Raw genomic sequence first — 14838 nt, forward strand, 5'->3', positions numbered from 1 at the left:
ATATAAAAAGAATGTATCTAACCGACTAATTGTGTTATTATTGTTTTATTAAAAATTACAACATTGATTGACAAGCCAACATAATCCATGAATAACCCCTATTTAAGTGACAAAGAGTTGTATTCACTATAGGTGTGAAAAATATCAGTGACAGGTTAATAGGTTAATTAGTTAGTGTCCCTTGATACACCTCATACACTACAAAATCATTGATGCATTACGTAAACAATATGAGGTAAAACAGTGAACAAAAACAAGAAACAAGAAATGAATACATCTTCATTATAATTATCATCAACAGAATAAATTATCAGGATGAACATCAATTCTACATGTACTTATTTAAAGAAACAAACATTCATTAAATACATGAATCTCAATTTAATTTCTTGATTTTGCCGATGGTCAGTTACTTTCTGCTGCAGAAAAAAGTCCCAATTTAAACCGACTTATAGGGGGTCAAGACTGAATCCTTAGATTTTAAAGCTGAAAAGGGCATCCGACTTGTAAGCGGATCGACTTATACTCGAGTATCTACGGTATGGCAAAGATAAGAGTTTTTTCTGCAACTATTCCAACTATATAGATTAAAAACAAGAATTTGAAGAAATTTGCAGTCTTAATGAGGCTGGGGTGTCTTCCTCCAAATTGGATTTTGAAAAAAACAGACAATAAACAGTCGAGATCTTTAATAAAATGTGCAAATTTCGAAAGTTGTATGTAATTTATGTGCAAGACTTTTCATGTTAATATAGAAAATAATGTGATTTATCATACTTACTGCTATATTTTACAAAAAACAGATTTATTAATTGTTTTTAAAACTTTGCCATATAAGGAGAGATAACTCCGATATAAGGAGAGATAACTTAGATAAAGTAACTGTTACAATCGAATGTTTTTTTAACTATTAAATTATATGATGAACTTGTACGTCTGGCGTATTAAATTTTTAACCTGGTACCTTTTGTTGGCTATTATTCATTTGTTTCTCTGTCCTATATTTTCTCCAATTTATTTGTATTGTACTCCTGTTTTGTAATGTTGTCAGTTTAATGTTATAATTATCATCGCCATTAAAGCTGGAGGTTTGGCATGCCCACCATTTTTATTTTAAAATGCCCTGTACCAAGGGAGGGAAATGGCCATTGTTATATTATAGTTCGTTTCTGTGTGTGTAACATTTTAATGTTGTGTTTCTGTTGTATCGTAGGTCTCTTATATTCGATGCGTTTCCCTCAGTTTTAGTTTGTAACCTGGATTTATTTTTTTCTCTATCGATTTATGAATTTCGAACAGCGGTATACTACTGTTGCCTTTATTCAATGTATTGCTTAATACTATTTTGATACTATCTAATAATTTTGTTATCATTGTTACGACAAAGGATTGGTGTATGGGTCTTTTGACAGTTTATTTGTTTCCATTTTGTTTAATGACAACAAGTGCCAGATTCAGGATATTGCCAGGTCTAATTTTGAATCAATACAAATTATTATTTTTGATATCAAAAACTATTTTATCCATTTACTTATAGGTTATTATTATTGCTTCTTTTCCCTAAAACTGAGATATTCATATACTTTGGATTACAAATTATGGAATAATAAAATTATCCACTTTTAGTAAAACTAATCACCCAAAATGTATTAGTGGTCTATAAACAAAATCATTTTATTTTTGAAGATTTTGAAAACAAATACTGGATTTCATTTATATGATCATCTATGTTCATGTGTTTTATAGTAAAACTAAGCCATACAAGTCTTTAAAACACTTTCATATTTTTAGTTCAATTTAAAGTATCATATGACATATGTGTAACTATAACCTTGAGAAAAAAAAATCCTTTGGCCAAAAATATCTTAAACATCATTTTAGTGATGCATTATTTACTAGTTGAATACTGAGCCTTTACTATAATATATTACCTTATGTGTTTTAACAAAGGGACTGATGCCTCCTTCTTCTACTAGATATCTTGTGACATGTAGCCTTCCATACTTAGCAGCCAGATGTAGAGCTGTTTTACCATCTCTCTATAATATAACCAAATAACATGTAAATATTATGGACACTACTTTGTTACCAATATAAATAGTATACAACATATCCTACAACTGATATAAAACTTGTCTGATAAACAGGATAATGTTGTGTAATAAATAAAAACAAAATGTATATCACATGAATCAGTGGTCAAAACTGAACAAAATGGCCAGTCACACTTGTATTCATATTGTACATAAACAACAAATAAACAACAAGTTTTTTTTGTGGGATGTCAGAACTTCCATCAGAAATGTCATGTTAATTAACCTTTTTTCAAGAAATGCATAAAATATTTATATCAAGGGATTCAGTGCAATGCACAGAGATAAAAGATATCTCACTTTATATAATTCTAGCAAGTATTTATTGATATAATAATGAAATCTGTCTGATTAACATGGTTCAGAATAATGATCAATTTAAAAAAAAAAACTTTTTCAAAGAAATATGAAAATAAGTTATATTTCCTGATTTAGAACGAGGAGACAAGTAAAATGAGACCCCACTTTATATGATTCTAACAAATAATATTTGATGTTCATTAAACCTGTCTAATTAACAACATGATTTTGTGTTGATTAAAAGTAATGTGATCAGATTTAGTAGATAACATACATCTGTGATATCTTTGTTACATCTGTTCTCCAGAAGTAGTCGAGACACTTCCACATGTCCTTCCCAGGCTGCAAACATTAATGCTGTCCATTCATCAACCTGGAATAATACAACTGACATCAAAACTTGTCTGATAAACTGGACAATGTTGTGTAATAAATATAAACAAAAATAAATAGTCACATCAATTAAAACTGTCTAATTAACAACATGATTTTGTGTTGATTAAAAGTAATGTGATCAGATTTAGTAGATAACATACAGTATCTGTGATATCTTTGTTACATTTGTTCTCCAGAAGTAGTCGAGACAGTTCCACATGTCCTCTCATGGCTGCCAACATTAATGCTGTCAATCCACTAACCTGGAATAATACAACTGACATCAAAACTTGTCTGATAAACTGGACAATGTTGTGTAATAAATATAAACAAATATGACCAGTCACATTAATTAAAACTGTCTGATTAACAACAGGATTTAGTGTAGATTCAGTATAATCATAAATTTTAAGAAAATAATTTTTTTAAAGAAAAATGAAAAAAAGTTATATTTTCTGATTCAGAACAATAATATGAGTAAAATGAGACCCCACTTTATATGATTCTGACAAATATTAGTTGTCCATTAAACCTGTATAATTAACAACAGGATTTAGTGTAGATTTCATTAATAATAAACTATTCAAAAAAGCATGAAAAAAGTTTTATTTCCTGATTTAGTACAACATAAAGAAAATGAGATCCTAAAACATGTTTAAATAAAGATTATTATTATTATCATTATTATTATTCATACAAGTATTTGTTGTCCATTAAACGTGTCTAATTAACAACAGGATTTAGTGCAGATTCAGTATAATCATTGATTTAAAAAAAAATCAAAGAAAAGTGAAAAAGAGTAGTATTTTCAGACATGTAAGATACAGAACAATTATATGAATTAAACGGAATAACATTTTATATGAATCTAACGACTATTTGTCCTTTTTACAAGATATTTCTACATTAGATCTTTATACATATCACTACCTGACCAAAGTTGTTAACACAACATCAAGTGAAACATAAGTGTAAAAAATTGTTTCATGTCAAGAAGCAAAATAAGAACTTCACCATCCATAACTCAAACAAAAAAAGAAGTATTTTAAAATCAAACCATGCATGAATTTTTCAATTAAAACTGTCTAATTTAATTCAGAATTTTGATTTAATGTTGATTCAGTATAATGACTAAGTATCAGTTAACATACAGAGCAATGGTAATAGAATAGTGCAGGTTTTATTATTGTGTGTTTTATTTTTAATACCAATGGTCTAGATAGGCCAAGGGGGAATGGTACAAAAGCAAATATTGTTTAACCCCTCCACATTGTGTGCCCGTACCAAATCAGACAACCTGGATCATGTGTTGTTTGTTGTTATATTTGTTTGTCTATTTATTGACTAGTCAGGTCAGGTCTGGGCCATGTGTTGTGTGTTATATTTGTTTGTCTATATACTATGAGTAGTCAGGTCCAGACCATGTGTTGTTTGTTGTTATATTTGTTTGTCTATTTACTCTGAGTAGTCAGGTCAGGTCCAGATCATGTGTTGCTTGTTGTTATATTTGTTTGTATATTTACTCTGAGTAGTCAAGTCAGGTCAAGACCATGTGTTGTGTGTTGTTATATTTATTGTCTATTTACTGTGAGTAGTCAGGTACAAACCATGTGTTGTTTGTTGTTGTATTTGTTTGTATATTTACTCTGAGTAGTAAGGTCAAGACCATGTGTTGTCTGATGTTATATTTATTGTCTATTTACTGTGAGTAGTCAGGTACAGACCATGTCTTGTTTGTTGTAATATTTGTTTGTCTATTTACTGTGAGTAGTCAGGTCCAGATCATGTGTTGTGTGTTGTTATATTAATTGTCTATTTACTGTGAGTAGTCAGGTACAGACCATGTGTTGTTTGTTGTTTATTTGTTTGTCCATTTACTCTAAGTAGTCAGGTCCAAAGCATGTGTTGTTAGTTGTTATATTTGTTTGTCTATTTACTGCGAGTAGACATGTCCAGATCATGTGTTGTGTGTTGTTATATTAACTGTCTATTTACTCTGAGTAGTCAGGTCCAGACCATGTGTTGTAAGTTGTTATATTTGTTTGTCTATTCACTGTGAGAAGTCAGGTCCAGACCATGTGTTGTAAGTTGTTATATTTGTTTGTCTATTTACTCTGAGTAGTCAGGTCTAGACCATGCGTTGTGTGTTGTTATATTTGTTTCTCTATTTACTGTGAGTAGTCAGGTCCAGATCATGTGTTGTTTGTTGTTACATTTGTTTGTTTACGCTTGAGTAGTCAGGTCCAGACCATGTGTTGTAAGTTGTTATTTTTGTTTTTCTATTTACTCTGAGTAGTCAGGTCTAGACCATGTGTTGTTTGTTGTTATATTTATTTGTCTATTTACTCTGAGTATTCAGGTCCAGACCATGTGTTGTGTGTTGTTACATTTGTTTGTATATTTATTCTTGAGTAGTCAGGTCCAGACCATGTGTTGTTTGTTGTTATATTTGTTTGTCTATTTACTCTGAGTAGTCAAGTCAGGTCCACACCATGTGTTGTAAAAGAGGAAAGAAAGATACCAAAAGGGACAGTCAAACTCATAAATCTAAAACAAACTGACAACGCCATGGCTAAAGATGAAAAAGACAAACAAACAACAGCACACACGACACAACATAGAAAACTAAAGAATAAACAACACGAACCCCACCAAAAAAACTAGGAGCGATCTCAGGTGCTCCGGAAGGGTAAGCAGATCCTGCTCCAAATGCGGCACCCGTCATATTGCTTATGTGATAACAAATCCGTTAAATAGTCTAATTGGGTAGGTCACATTCATGAAAGGGAAGGGGATTGTAGTTACGACGTAAGGAACGTATCCGATATCATTTGTGAAACGGTTATTCCATACAGTTAACCAACTAGTGATGGCGTTCATAAAATTTATGAAGGGATGATTTCAACTTCACCATTTGGAACTCTTGGTTTAATAGCTTCCTTGTGAGCAGCAACCCTCTATCAAGAAAATCATGATAGGAAATGCAAGCACAGGAATATCGTATCAATTGGGAGATATATACTCCGTATGCAGGTGCTGCTGGAATGTTGCTACTTAGAAATGGAAAGTTCACAATTGGAAAGCTGAAATCATCTCTTTTGTCGTAAAGTTTTGTTTTCAACCGACCCTCATTGTCAATTTCTAGATGTAAGTCAAGATATGAGGCCGACTTAACTGTATCTGTAGTATCATTTATCTCTAGCTCGATTGGATAGATGCGTTCCACATAGTCACCAAAATTATGAATTATTTACTGAAAGAACATCATCTATATAGCGAAAAGTAGAGTTAAAGGATATTGCTAACTTCTTATCTTTCTTCTTAAGAAGTTCCTGCATGACGTCAGCCTCATAATAACAAATAAACAAGTCGGCATGTGGAGGGGCACAGTTTGTTCCCATTGGAATTCCGACAGTCTGTTGAAAAACAGTTGTAAGTTGTTATATTTGTTTGTCTATTTACTCTGAGTAGTCAGGTCCAGACCATGTGTTGTCTGATGTTATATTTGTTTGTCTATTTACTCTGAGAAGTCAGGTCCAGACCATGTGTTGTTAGTTTTTGTATTTGTATGTATATTTACTCTTGAGTAGTCAAGTCAGGTCCAGACCATGTGTTGTGTGTTGTTGTATTTGTTTGTCTATTTACTCTGAGTAGTCAGGTCCGGACCATGTGTTGTTAGTTGTTGTATTTGTTTGTCTCTTTACTCTGAGTAGTCAGGTCCATACCATGTGTTGTTAGTTGTTGTATTTGTTTGTCTCTTTACTCTGAGAAGTCAGGTCCAGACCATGTGTTGTTAGTTGTTGTATTTGTTTGTCTCTTTACTCTGAGTAGTCAGGTCCAGACCATGTGTTGTTAGTTGTTGTATTTGTTTGTCTCTTTACTCTGAGTAGTCAGGTCCAGACCATGTGTTGTTAGTTGTTGTATTTGTTTGTCTCTTTACTCTGAGTAGTCAGGTGCAGACCATGTGTTGTTTGTTGTTATATTTGTTTGTATATTTACTCTGAGTAGTCAGGTCAGGTCCAGGCCATGTGTTGTTAGTTGTTATATTTGTTTGTCTATTTACTCTGAGTAGTCAAGTCCAGACCATGTGTTGTGTGTTGTTGTATTTGTTTGTCTATTTACTCTGAGTAGTCAGGTCCAGAACATGTGTTGTTTGTTGTTATATTTGTTTGTCTATTGACTCTGAGTAGTCAGGTCCAGGCCATGTGTTGTTAGTTGTTGTATTTGTATGTCTATTTACTTTGAGTAGTCAGGTCAGGTCCAGGCCATGTATTGTGTGTTGTTGTATTTGTTTGTCTATTTACTCTGAGTAGTCAGGTCAGGTCCAGACCATGTGTTGTGTATTGTTGTATTTGTTTGTCTATTTACTCTGAGAAGTCAGGTCCAGACCATGTGTTGTTAGTTGTTATATTTGTGTCTAATTACTCGGAGTAGGCAGGTCCAGACCATGTGTTGTTAGTTGTTATATTTGTTTGTCTATTTACTCTGAGTAGTCAGGTCAGGTCCAGACCGTGTGTTGTGTGTTGTTATATTTGTTTGTCTATTTACTCTGAGTAGTCAGGTCAGGTCCAGACCGTGTGTTGTGATATTTGTTTGTCTATTTACTCTGAGTAGTCAGGTCAGGTCCAGGCCATGTGTTGTGTGTTGTTGTATTTGTTTGTCTATTCACTCTGAGTAGTCAGGTCAGGTCCAAACCATGTGTTGTGTATTGTTGTATTTGTTTGTCTATTTACTCTCAGTAGTCAAGTCCAAAGCATGTGTTGTTAGTTGTTATATTTGTGTCTAATTACTCTGAGTAGTCAGGTCCAGACCATGTGTTGTTAGTTGTTATATTTGTTTGTCTATTTACTCTGAGTAGTCAGGTCAGGTCCAGACCATGTGTTGTAAGTTGTTATATTTGTTTGTCTACTTACTCTGAGTAGTCAGGTCCAGACCATGTGTTGTTAGTTGTTATATTTGTTTGTCTATTTACTCTGAGTAGTCAGGTCAGGTCCAGGCCATGTGTTGTGTGCTGTCATATTTGTTTTTCTACTCTACTCTGAGTAGCCAGGTCAGGTCCATGTGTTGTGTGTTGTTATATTTATTTGTCTATTTACTCTGAGTAGTCAGGTCAGGTCCATGCCATGTGTTGTGTGCTGTCATATTTGTTTGTCTATTTACTCTGAGTAGTCAGGTCAGGTCCAGACCATGTGTTGTGTGTTGTTATATTTGTTTGTCTATTTACTCTGAGTAGTCAGGTCAGGTCCAGTCCATGTGTTGTGTGTTGTCATATTTGTTTGTCTATTTTCTCTGAGTAGTCAGGTCAGGTCCAGACCGTGTGTTGTGTTGTGATATTTGTATGTCTATTTACTCTGAGTAGTCAGGTCAGGACCAGACCATGAGTTGTGTTGTGATATTTGTTTGTCTATTTACTCTGAGTAGTCAGGTCCAGACCATGAGTTGCGATATTTGTTTGTCTATTTACTCTGAGTAGTCAGGTCAGGTCCAGACCATGAGTTGTGATATTTGTTTGTCTATTTACTCTGAGTAGTCAGGTCAGGTCCAGACCATGAGTTGTTATATTTGTTTGTCTATTTACTCTGAGTAGTCAAGTCAGGTCCAGACCATGAGTTGTGATATTTGTTTGTCTATTTACTTTTAGTAGTCAGGTCCAGACTATGTGTTGTTTGTTGTTATATTTGTTTGTATATTTACTCGAGTAGTCAGGTCAGGTCCAGGCCATGTGTTGTTTGTAGTTATATTTGTTCGTCTATTTATTCTGAGAAGTCAGGTCCAGATCATGTGTTGTGTGTTGTTACATTTGATTGTATATTTACTCTGAGTAGTCAGGTCAGGTCCAGACCATGTGTTACAGTGTGTTGTTACATTTGTTTGTCTATTTACTATGAGTAGTCAGGTCCAGATCATGTGTTGTGTGTTGTTACATTTGTTTGTATACTTACTTTAAGTAGTCAGGTCAGGTCCAGACCATGTGTTGTGTGTTGTTACATTTGTTTGTCTATTTACTCTGAGTAGTCAGGTCCAGACCATGTGTTGTTTGTTGTTATATTTGTTTGTTTATTTACTCTGAGTAGTTAGGTCAGGTCCATGCCTTGTGTTGTGTGTTGTTATATTTATTTGTCTATTTACTCTGAGTAGTCAGGTCAGGTCCATGCCATGTGTTGTGTGTTGTTATATTTATTTGTCTATTTACTCTGAGTAGTCAGGTCCAGACCATGTGTTGTTTGTTGTTATATTTGTTTGTTTATTTACTCTGAGTAGTCAGGTCAGGTCCATGCCATGTGTTGTGTGCTGTCATATTTGTTTGTCTATTTACTCTGAGTAGTCAGGTCCAGGCCATGTGTTGTGTGTTGTTATATTTATTTGTCTATTTACTCTGAGTAGTCAGGTCAGGTCCAGACCATGTGTTGTGTGTTGTTATATTTGTTTGTCTATTTACTCTGAGTAGTCAGGTCAGGTCCAGGCCATGTGTTGTGTGTTGTTATATTTTTTTATCTATTTACTCTGAGTAGTCAGGTGCAGACATATGTTAGTATTAGTATGTCAGTGTTGTGCTTTAAAAAAATAGGTAGGTTTCCCATTTAGTGCAGTACTCTGATTACATGTATAGTTCAGTGAGGTTTAATGATGTTTCTCATTTTCTGTGTTGAACATCAGTGTTGTGTCCTAATATGTGTCTTGTTCTATGTTGAACATTAATGTTTTGTCATATGATTCATGTCCTGTGTTGAACACCAGTAATGTGTCATGTGATTCATGTTCTCGTGTTGTACATCAGTGCTGTGTCGTAATATGTGTCTTGTTCTGTGTTGAAAATCAGTGTTGTGTCCTGTTGTCTCTCATGTTCTGTGTGGAACATTAGTGGTGTGTCCTGTTGTCTCTCATGTTCTGTGTTGAACATCAGTGTTGTGTCCTGTTGTCTCTCATGTTCTGTGTGGAACATTAGTGTTGTGTCCTGTTGTCTCTCATGTTTTGTGTTGAACATCAATGTTCTGTCATGTGATTCATGTCCTGTGTTGAACATCAGTTTTGTGTCATGATATGTCACATGTTGTCTTTAAATGCATGTTGTTTCATGATGTGTCTCCTATTTTGTATTGAAAACAAGTGTTGTGTCATAATTTGTCTCATGTTTTTGTTGGACATCAGTTTTGTGTCATGATGTTTTTTAATCCCCACCTACGATAGTAGAGGGGCATTATGTTTTCTGGTCTATGGCTCTGTTCATGGGTCCGTCCGTGTGTCTGTGCGTCCGTCTGTTCATGTAAAAGTTTTTGGTCAAGGTAGTTTTTGATGAAGCTGAAGTCCAATCAACTTGAAACTTAGTACACTTGTTGCTTATGATAAGATCTTTTGTGACCCCAATTTCACGGTTCACTAAACATAGAAAATGAAAGTGGGAGTTTCAGGTTAAAGTTTTTGGGCAAGGTAGTTTTTGATGAAATTGAAGTCCAATCAACTTGAAACTTAGTACATATGTTCCCTATAGTATAATCTTCCTAATTTTAATGCCAAATTAGATTATTACCTAATTTTTACAGTCCATGGAACATGGAAAAAGATAGTGCAAGTGGGACATCCATGTACTTTGGACACATTCTTGTCTTATTCTGTGTTGAGCATCAATGTTGTGTCATGATGAACATCAGTGGTGTGTTATTATACTGTTATAATGTGTCTCATGTTCTGTGCTGAACATAAGTGTTTTGTCATGATGTGTCTCATGTTCTGTGTTGAACAACAATACATCAGTGTTTTGTCATGATGTGTCTCGTGTTCTGTGTTGTACATCAGTGTTTTGTCATGATGTGTCTCATGTTCTGTGTTAAGCATGAGTGTTTTGTCATGATGTGTTTCATGTTCTGTGTTGAACATCAATGTTGTGTCATGATGTTGCTCATGTGTTGTGATGAACATCAGTGGTTTGTTATAAAGTGTTTCATGTTCTGTGTTGAACATCAGTGTTTCGTCATGATGTGTCTATGTTCTGTGCTGAACATAAGTGTTGTGTCATGATGTTTTTTATGCCCCACCTACGATAGTAGAGGGGCATTATGTTTTCTGGTCTATGCCTCTGTTCATGCGTCCGTCCGTCCGTCCGTCCGTCCGTTCGTCTGTGCGTCCGTCCGTTCATGTAAAAGTTTTTGGTCAAGGTAGTTTTTGATGAAGCTGAAGTCCAATCAACTTGAAACTTAGTACACTTGTTGCTTATGATATGATCTTTTGTGACCCCAATTTCACGGTTCACTAAACATAGAAAATGAAAGTGGGAGTTTCAGGTTAAAGTTTTTGGGCAAGGTAGTTTTTGATGAAATTGAAGTCCAATCAACTTGAAACTTAGTACATATGTTCCCTATAGAATAATCTTCCTAATTTTAATGCCAAATTAGATTATTACCTAATTTTTACAGTCCATGGAACATGGAAAAAGATAGTGCAAGTGGGACATCTATGTACTTTGGACACTTTCTTGTCTTATTCTGTGTTGAGCATCAATGTTGTGTCATGATGAACATCAGTGGTGTGTTATTATACTGTTATAATGTCTCTCATGTTCTGTGCTGAACATAAGTGTTTTGTCATGATGTGTCTCATGTTCTGTGTTGAACAACAATACATCAGTATTTTGTCATGATGTGTCTCGTGTTCTGTGTTGTACATCAGTGTTTTGTCATGATGTGTCTCATGTTCTGTGTTAAGCATGAGTGTTTTGTCATGATGTGTTTCATGTTCTGTGTTGAACATCAATGTTGTGTTATGATGTTGCTCATGTTTTGTGATGATCATCAGTGGTTTGTTATAAAGTGTCTCATGTTCTGTGTTGAACATCAGTGTTTCGTCATGATGTGTCTTCTCATGTTCTGTGTTGAACATCAGTGTTTCATCATGATGTGTCTTCTCATGTTCTGTGTTGAACATCAGTGTTTCGTCATGATGTGTCTTCTCATGTTCTGTGTTGAACATCAGTGTTTCGTCATGATGTGTCTTCTCATGTTCTGTGTTGAACATCAGTGTTTCGTCATGATGTGTCTCATGTTCTGAGTTGAACATGAGTGCTTTGTCATGATGTGTCTCGTGTTCTGTATTGAACATCAATGTTGTGTCATGATGCATCATGTTGTGTGTTAAACACCATGGTTGTGTCATGATGTGTCTCATGTGATGTGGCTCATTTGTTGTGATGAACAACAGTTATGTTATGATGTAGCTCGTGTTCTATGTTGATCTTCAACGTTCTGTAATTATGTGGCTCCTGTTCTGTGATAAACATCAGTGTTGTGTCATGGTATGTCCCATGTTCTGTGTTGAACATCAGTGTTGTGTCATGTATCATGTATGTCCCATTTTCTGTGTTGAACATCAGTGTTGTGTAATGTATCATGTGTGTCCCATGTTCTGTGTTGAACATCAGTGTTGTGTCATGTATCATGTGTATCTCATGTTCTGTGATGAACATCAGTGTTAAGTCATGTGGCTCATGTATTGTGTTGAACATCAGTTTTGTGTCATGATGTGACTTATGTTTTGTGTTGAACATAACTGTAGTGTCATGATGTGTTACATGTTCTGTGTTTTACATCAGTGTTGTGTCATGATGTGTCTCATGTTCTGTGTTGAAAATCAGTGTTAAGTCATAATGTACCATGTTTTGTGTTGAACACCATTGCTGTGTCATGATAAGTTTACCTACTTGATAGTCAATGTTACAAGTTTACCGACTTGATAGTTAATGTTACAAGTTTACCTATTTGATAGTCAATGTTACAAGTTTACCTACTTGATAGTCAATGTTACAAGTTTACCTACTTGATAGTCAATGTTACAAGTTTACCTACTTGATAGTCAATTTTACAAGTTTACCTACTTGATAGTCAATGTTACAAGTTTACCTATTTGATATTCAATGTTACAAGTTTACCAACTTGGTATTCAATGTAACAAGTTTACCTCTTGATAATCAATGTTAGCTCCGTTCGCTAGGCAAAGCTTCAATTCTTCTACTCTTCCGTTTTGAGCAGCTTCAATAAGTTTCTGTAAGTAAAAAATAGATTTTACATTTAACAGAATGTAAAGAGTGTAGTATCTTAAATGTTTTTCACGCTAACGCCAGACAATAACTATATTTTAGAATGACCAATTTTTATTGGTTAATAGAAGGGAGACAATGTACTCTATTGAATACAATAATGTGACAAACAATAGTTGGGGTGTGAATTGAAAGCGGTGAAAAATATATATTGTTTTGGCAAAAGGGGTGGTGAAAAAGAAAATAGACCCAGAGGAAACCCTGCTTATGATTACATTGTATACTGTTCCTAAATTTTGAAGAAGAAAAAGATTTTTTTAAAAACATTTCATCCTCACATAATAAAGCTAATCTGAGTGAAAATTGTGTTTCAATATTTTCAATATAAACATGTAATCTATAACAACTTGGAAAGGAGCAGTGTAATATTTGTATGTTTGATGATATAACTTGTTTGACAGATATACTTTGAATGTCTCTAAGTTTTCTCTGATAAAAAAATAAAAGTTGTTTTTAATATTTTAGCCTAAAAACATATTTTCAATCAAGAAAAAGAAATCAATAAATAGTGACTATTTAATGATCAAGTAGCCTTTTTGTCAGTGGGGACATATTTGACACTTATGTGTTTTTACAGGTGTTAATCATTACTTCCAAGTTTTATGACAATCAATAGGTAAGCTTAGGTAATTAAAATGAATAGACCTCTTTTGAGTTCGTTGCATTTCTGTCAAAAACTTTTTGTTTCAGTGAACATCATTCATGCGCTTAGGGGTCTTCGTCACTTCTTTCCCGTGTTGAGCGAGCAGTTAAAAAATATAATGCTTTATTGCAGGAGTTATAATGGTTACAGTATTTTGTTCATAAAAAAGCTTCTGTCCAAGTTTCTTAAAATTCCATGAAGGTTTGACAAAAAAAAATTGATGTCTAAAAAAAAAATTTAACAACAGAATGAACCTTAATGTTGACGCCGTCAAGGGAATCTAGGATCACATTGTCTCGCTTTCGCAACATAAATGTTGGAGGCTCGACAAAAATCACTTGACTGTTTGACTATAAAGAAGAAAAATCTTACCTCATTCCAATCTTCCATATTTCCTTAAATAGAAAAATAAATGTATAAATCTGTTGAGTGATTATTGCGTTTAAATCCGCTGCAATTGTTTGCACCCTTCTTAAGTCACAAATTTGATGTTCAGTAGTTGTCGTTTATTGATGTGGTTCATAAGTGTTTCTCGTTTCTTTCCTTTTTTATATAGATTAGACCGTTAGTTTTCCTGTTTGAATGGTTTTACACTAGTAATTTTTGGGGCCCTTTATAGCTTGCTGAGCGGTGTGAGCCAAGGGTCCGTGTTGAAGACCATACTATATGACCTATAATGGTTTACTTATAAATTGTGACTTGGATGGAGAGTTGTCTCATTGGCACTTATACCACATCTTCATATATCTATATACGGCAATACTATTTGGGTTGGACAGATAATTCACACATCCTACAGCTCATCAGTCTTACAAAAGTCAGACTATTAAAGAGCGTATGGTACTTTGACAAAAGGACAAGTTATTGCACAGCTTTCAACAATGAGAAGTGAATACCTTAATTACCTATACCTTTTTATCTTACTAGTATTCAGAATATTTTCAGTCTATACTTATAGATTATCGTTGATCATCTCAATGAGACTGATTTTCTCGCTTGAGCTGGTACAGCGAAAGTGAGAAAAGCAATCGAGTTGAGATGACCAATGATAATCTGTTTATCGCTATTTTACCTATGACGACGTTGTCAATTTCATGTCAATTTCGTTAGCAACGCCACGTGGCCTCCTTAGTTTTTAGCGATAATTTTTCCATCTCAAGCGAGAAGCATGATATAAAAATTATCACAAAAAAAGATCAAAAGAAAAATGCACAAAATAGCGATAAAAAATTATATTCTTTTTTATCATGAAATCAACAAAGTATTAAACAAAACAATCCATATTTGAATTATAAACCATCTAAGCTAGGTTTTAACTTTTGACTTCAGCTTTATGATGA

The 14838-nt window shown here is 34.1% G+C and overlaps 2 protein-coding genes across 2 annotated transcripts in view; both read right to left on the reverse strand.

Moving 5' to 3' along the window:
• Window positions 1–5493, reverse strand: part of LOC139497750 (uncharacterized) — a 70246-nt gene extending 64753 nt beyond the window's left edge. The window contains exons 1-4 of the mRNA XM_071285987.1: window positions 5416–5493; window positions 2930–3031; window positions 2668–2766; window positions 1932–2039 (exon numbers count right to left, since the gene is read on the reverse strand). Coding sequence (XP_071142088.1) covers window positions 1932–2039; window positions 2668–2766; window positions 2930–3031; window positions 5416–5493 — 387 coding nt within the window. The remainder of the gene's footprint in view (window positions 1–1931; window positions 2040–2667; window positions 2767–2929; window positions 3032–5415) is intronic.
• Window positions 1–14838, reverse strand: part of LOC139498898 (uncharacterized) — a 332230-nt gene that overhangs the window by 280537 nt on the left and 36855 nt on the right. The window lies entirely within an intron of this gene.

The sequence above is a fragment of the Mytilus edulis genome, chromosome 12, assembly GCF_963676685.1.
Source record: "Mytilus edulis chromosome 12, xbMytEdul2.2, whole genome shotgun sequence".
NCBI lineage: Eukaryota > Metazoa > Mollusca > Bivalvia > Mytilida > Mytilidae > Mytilus > Mytilus edulis.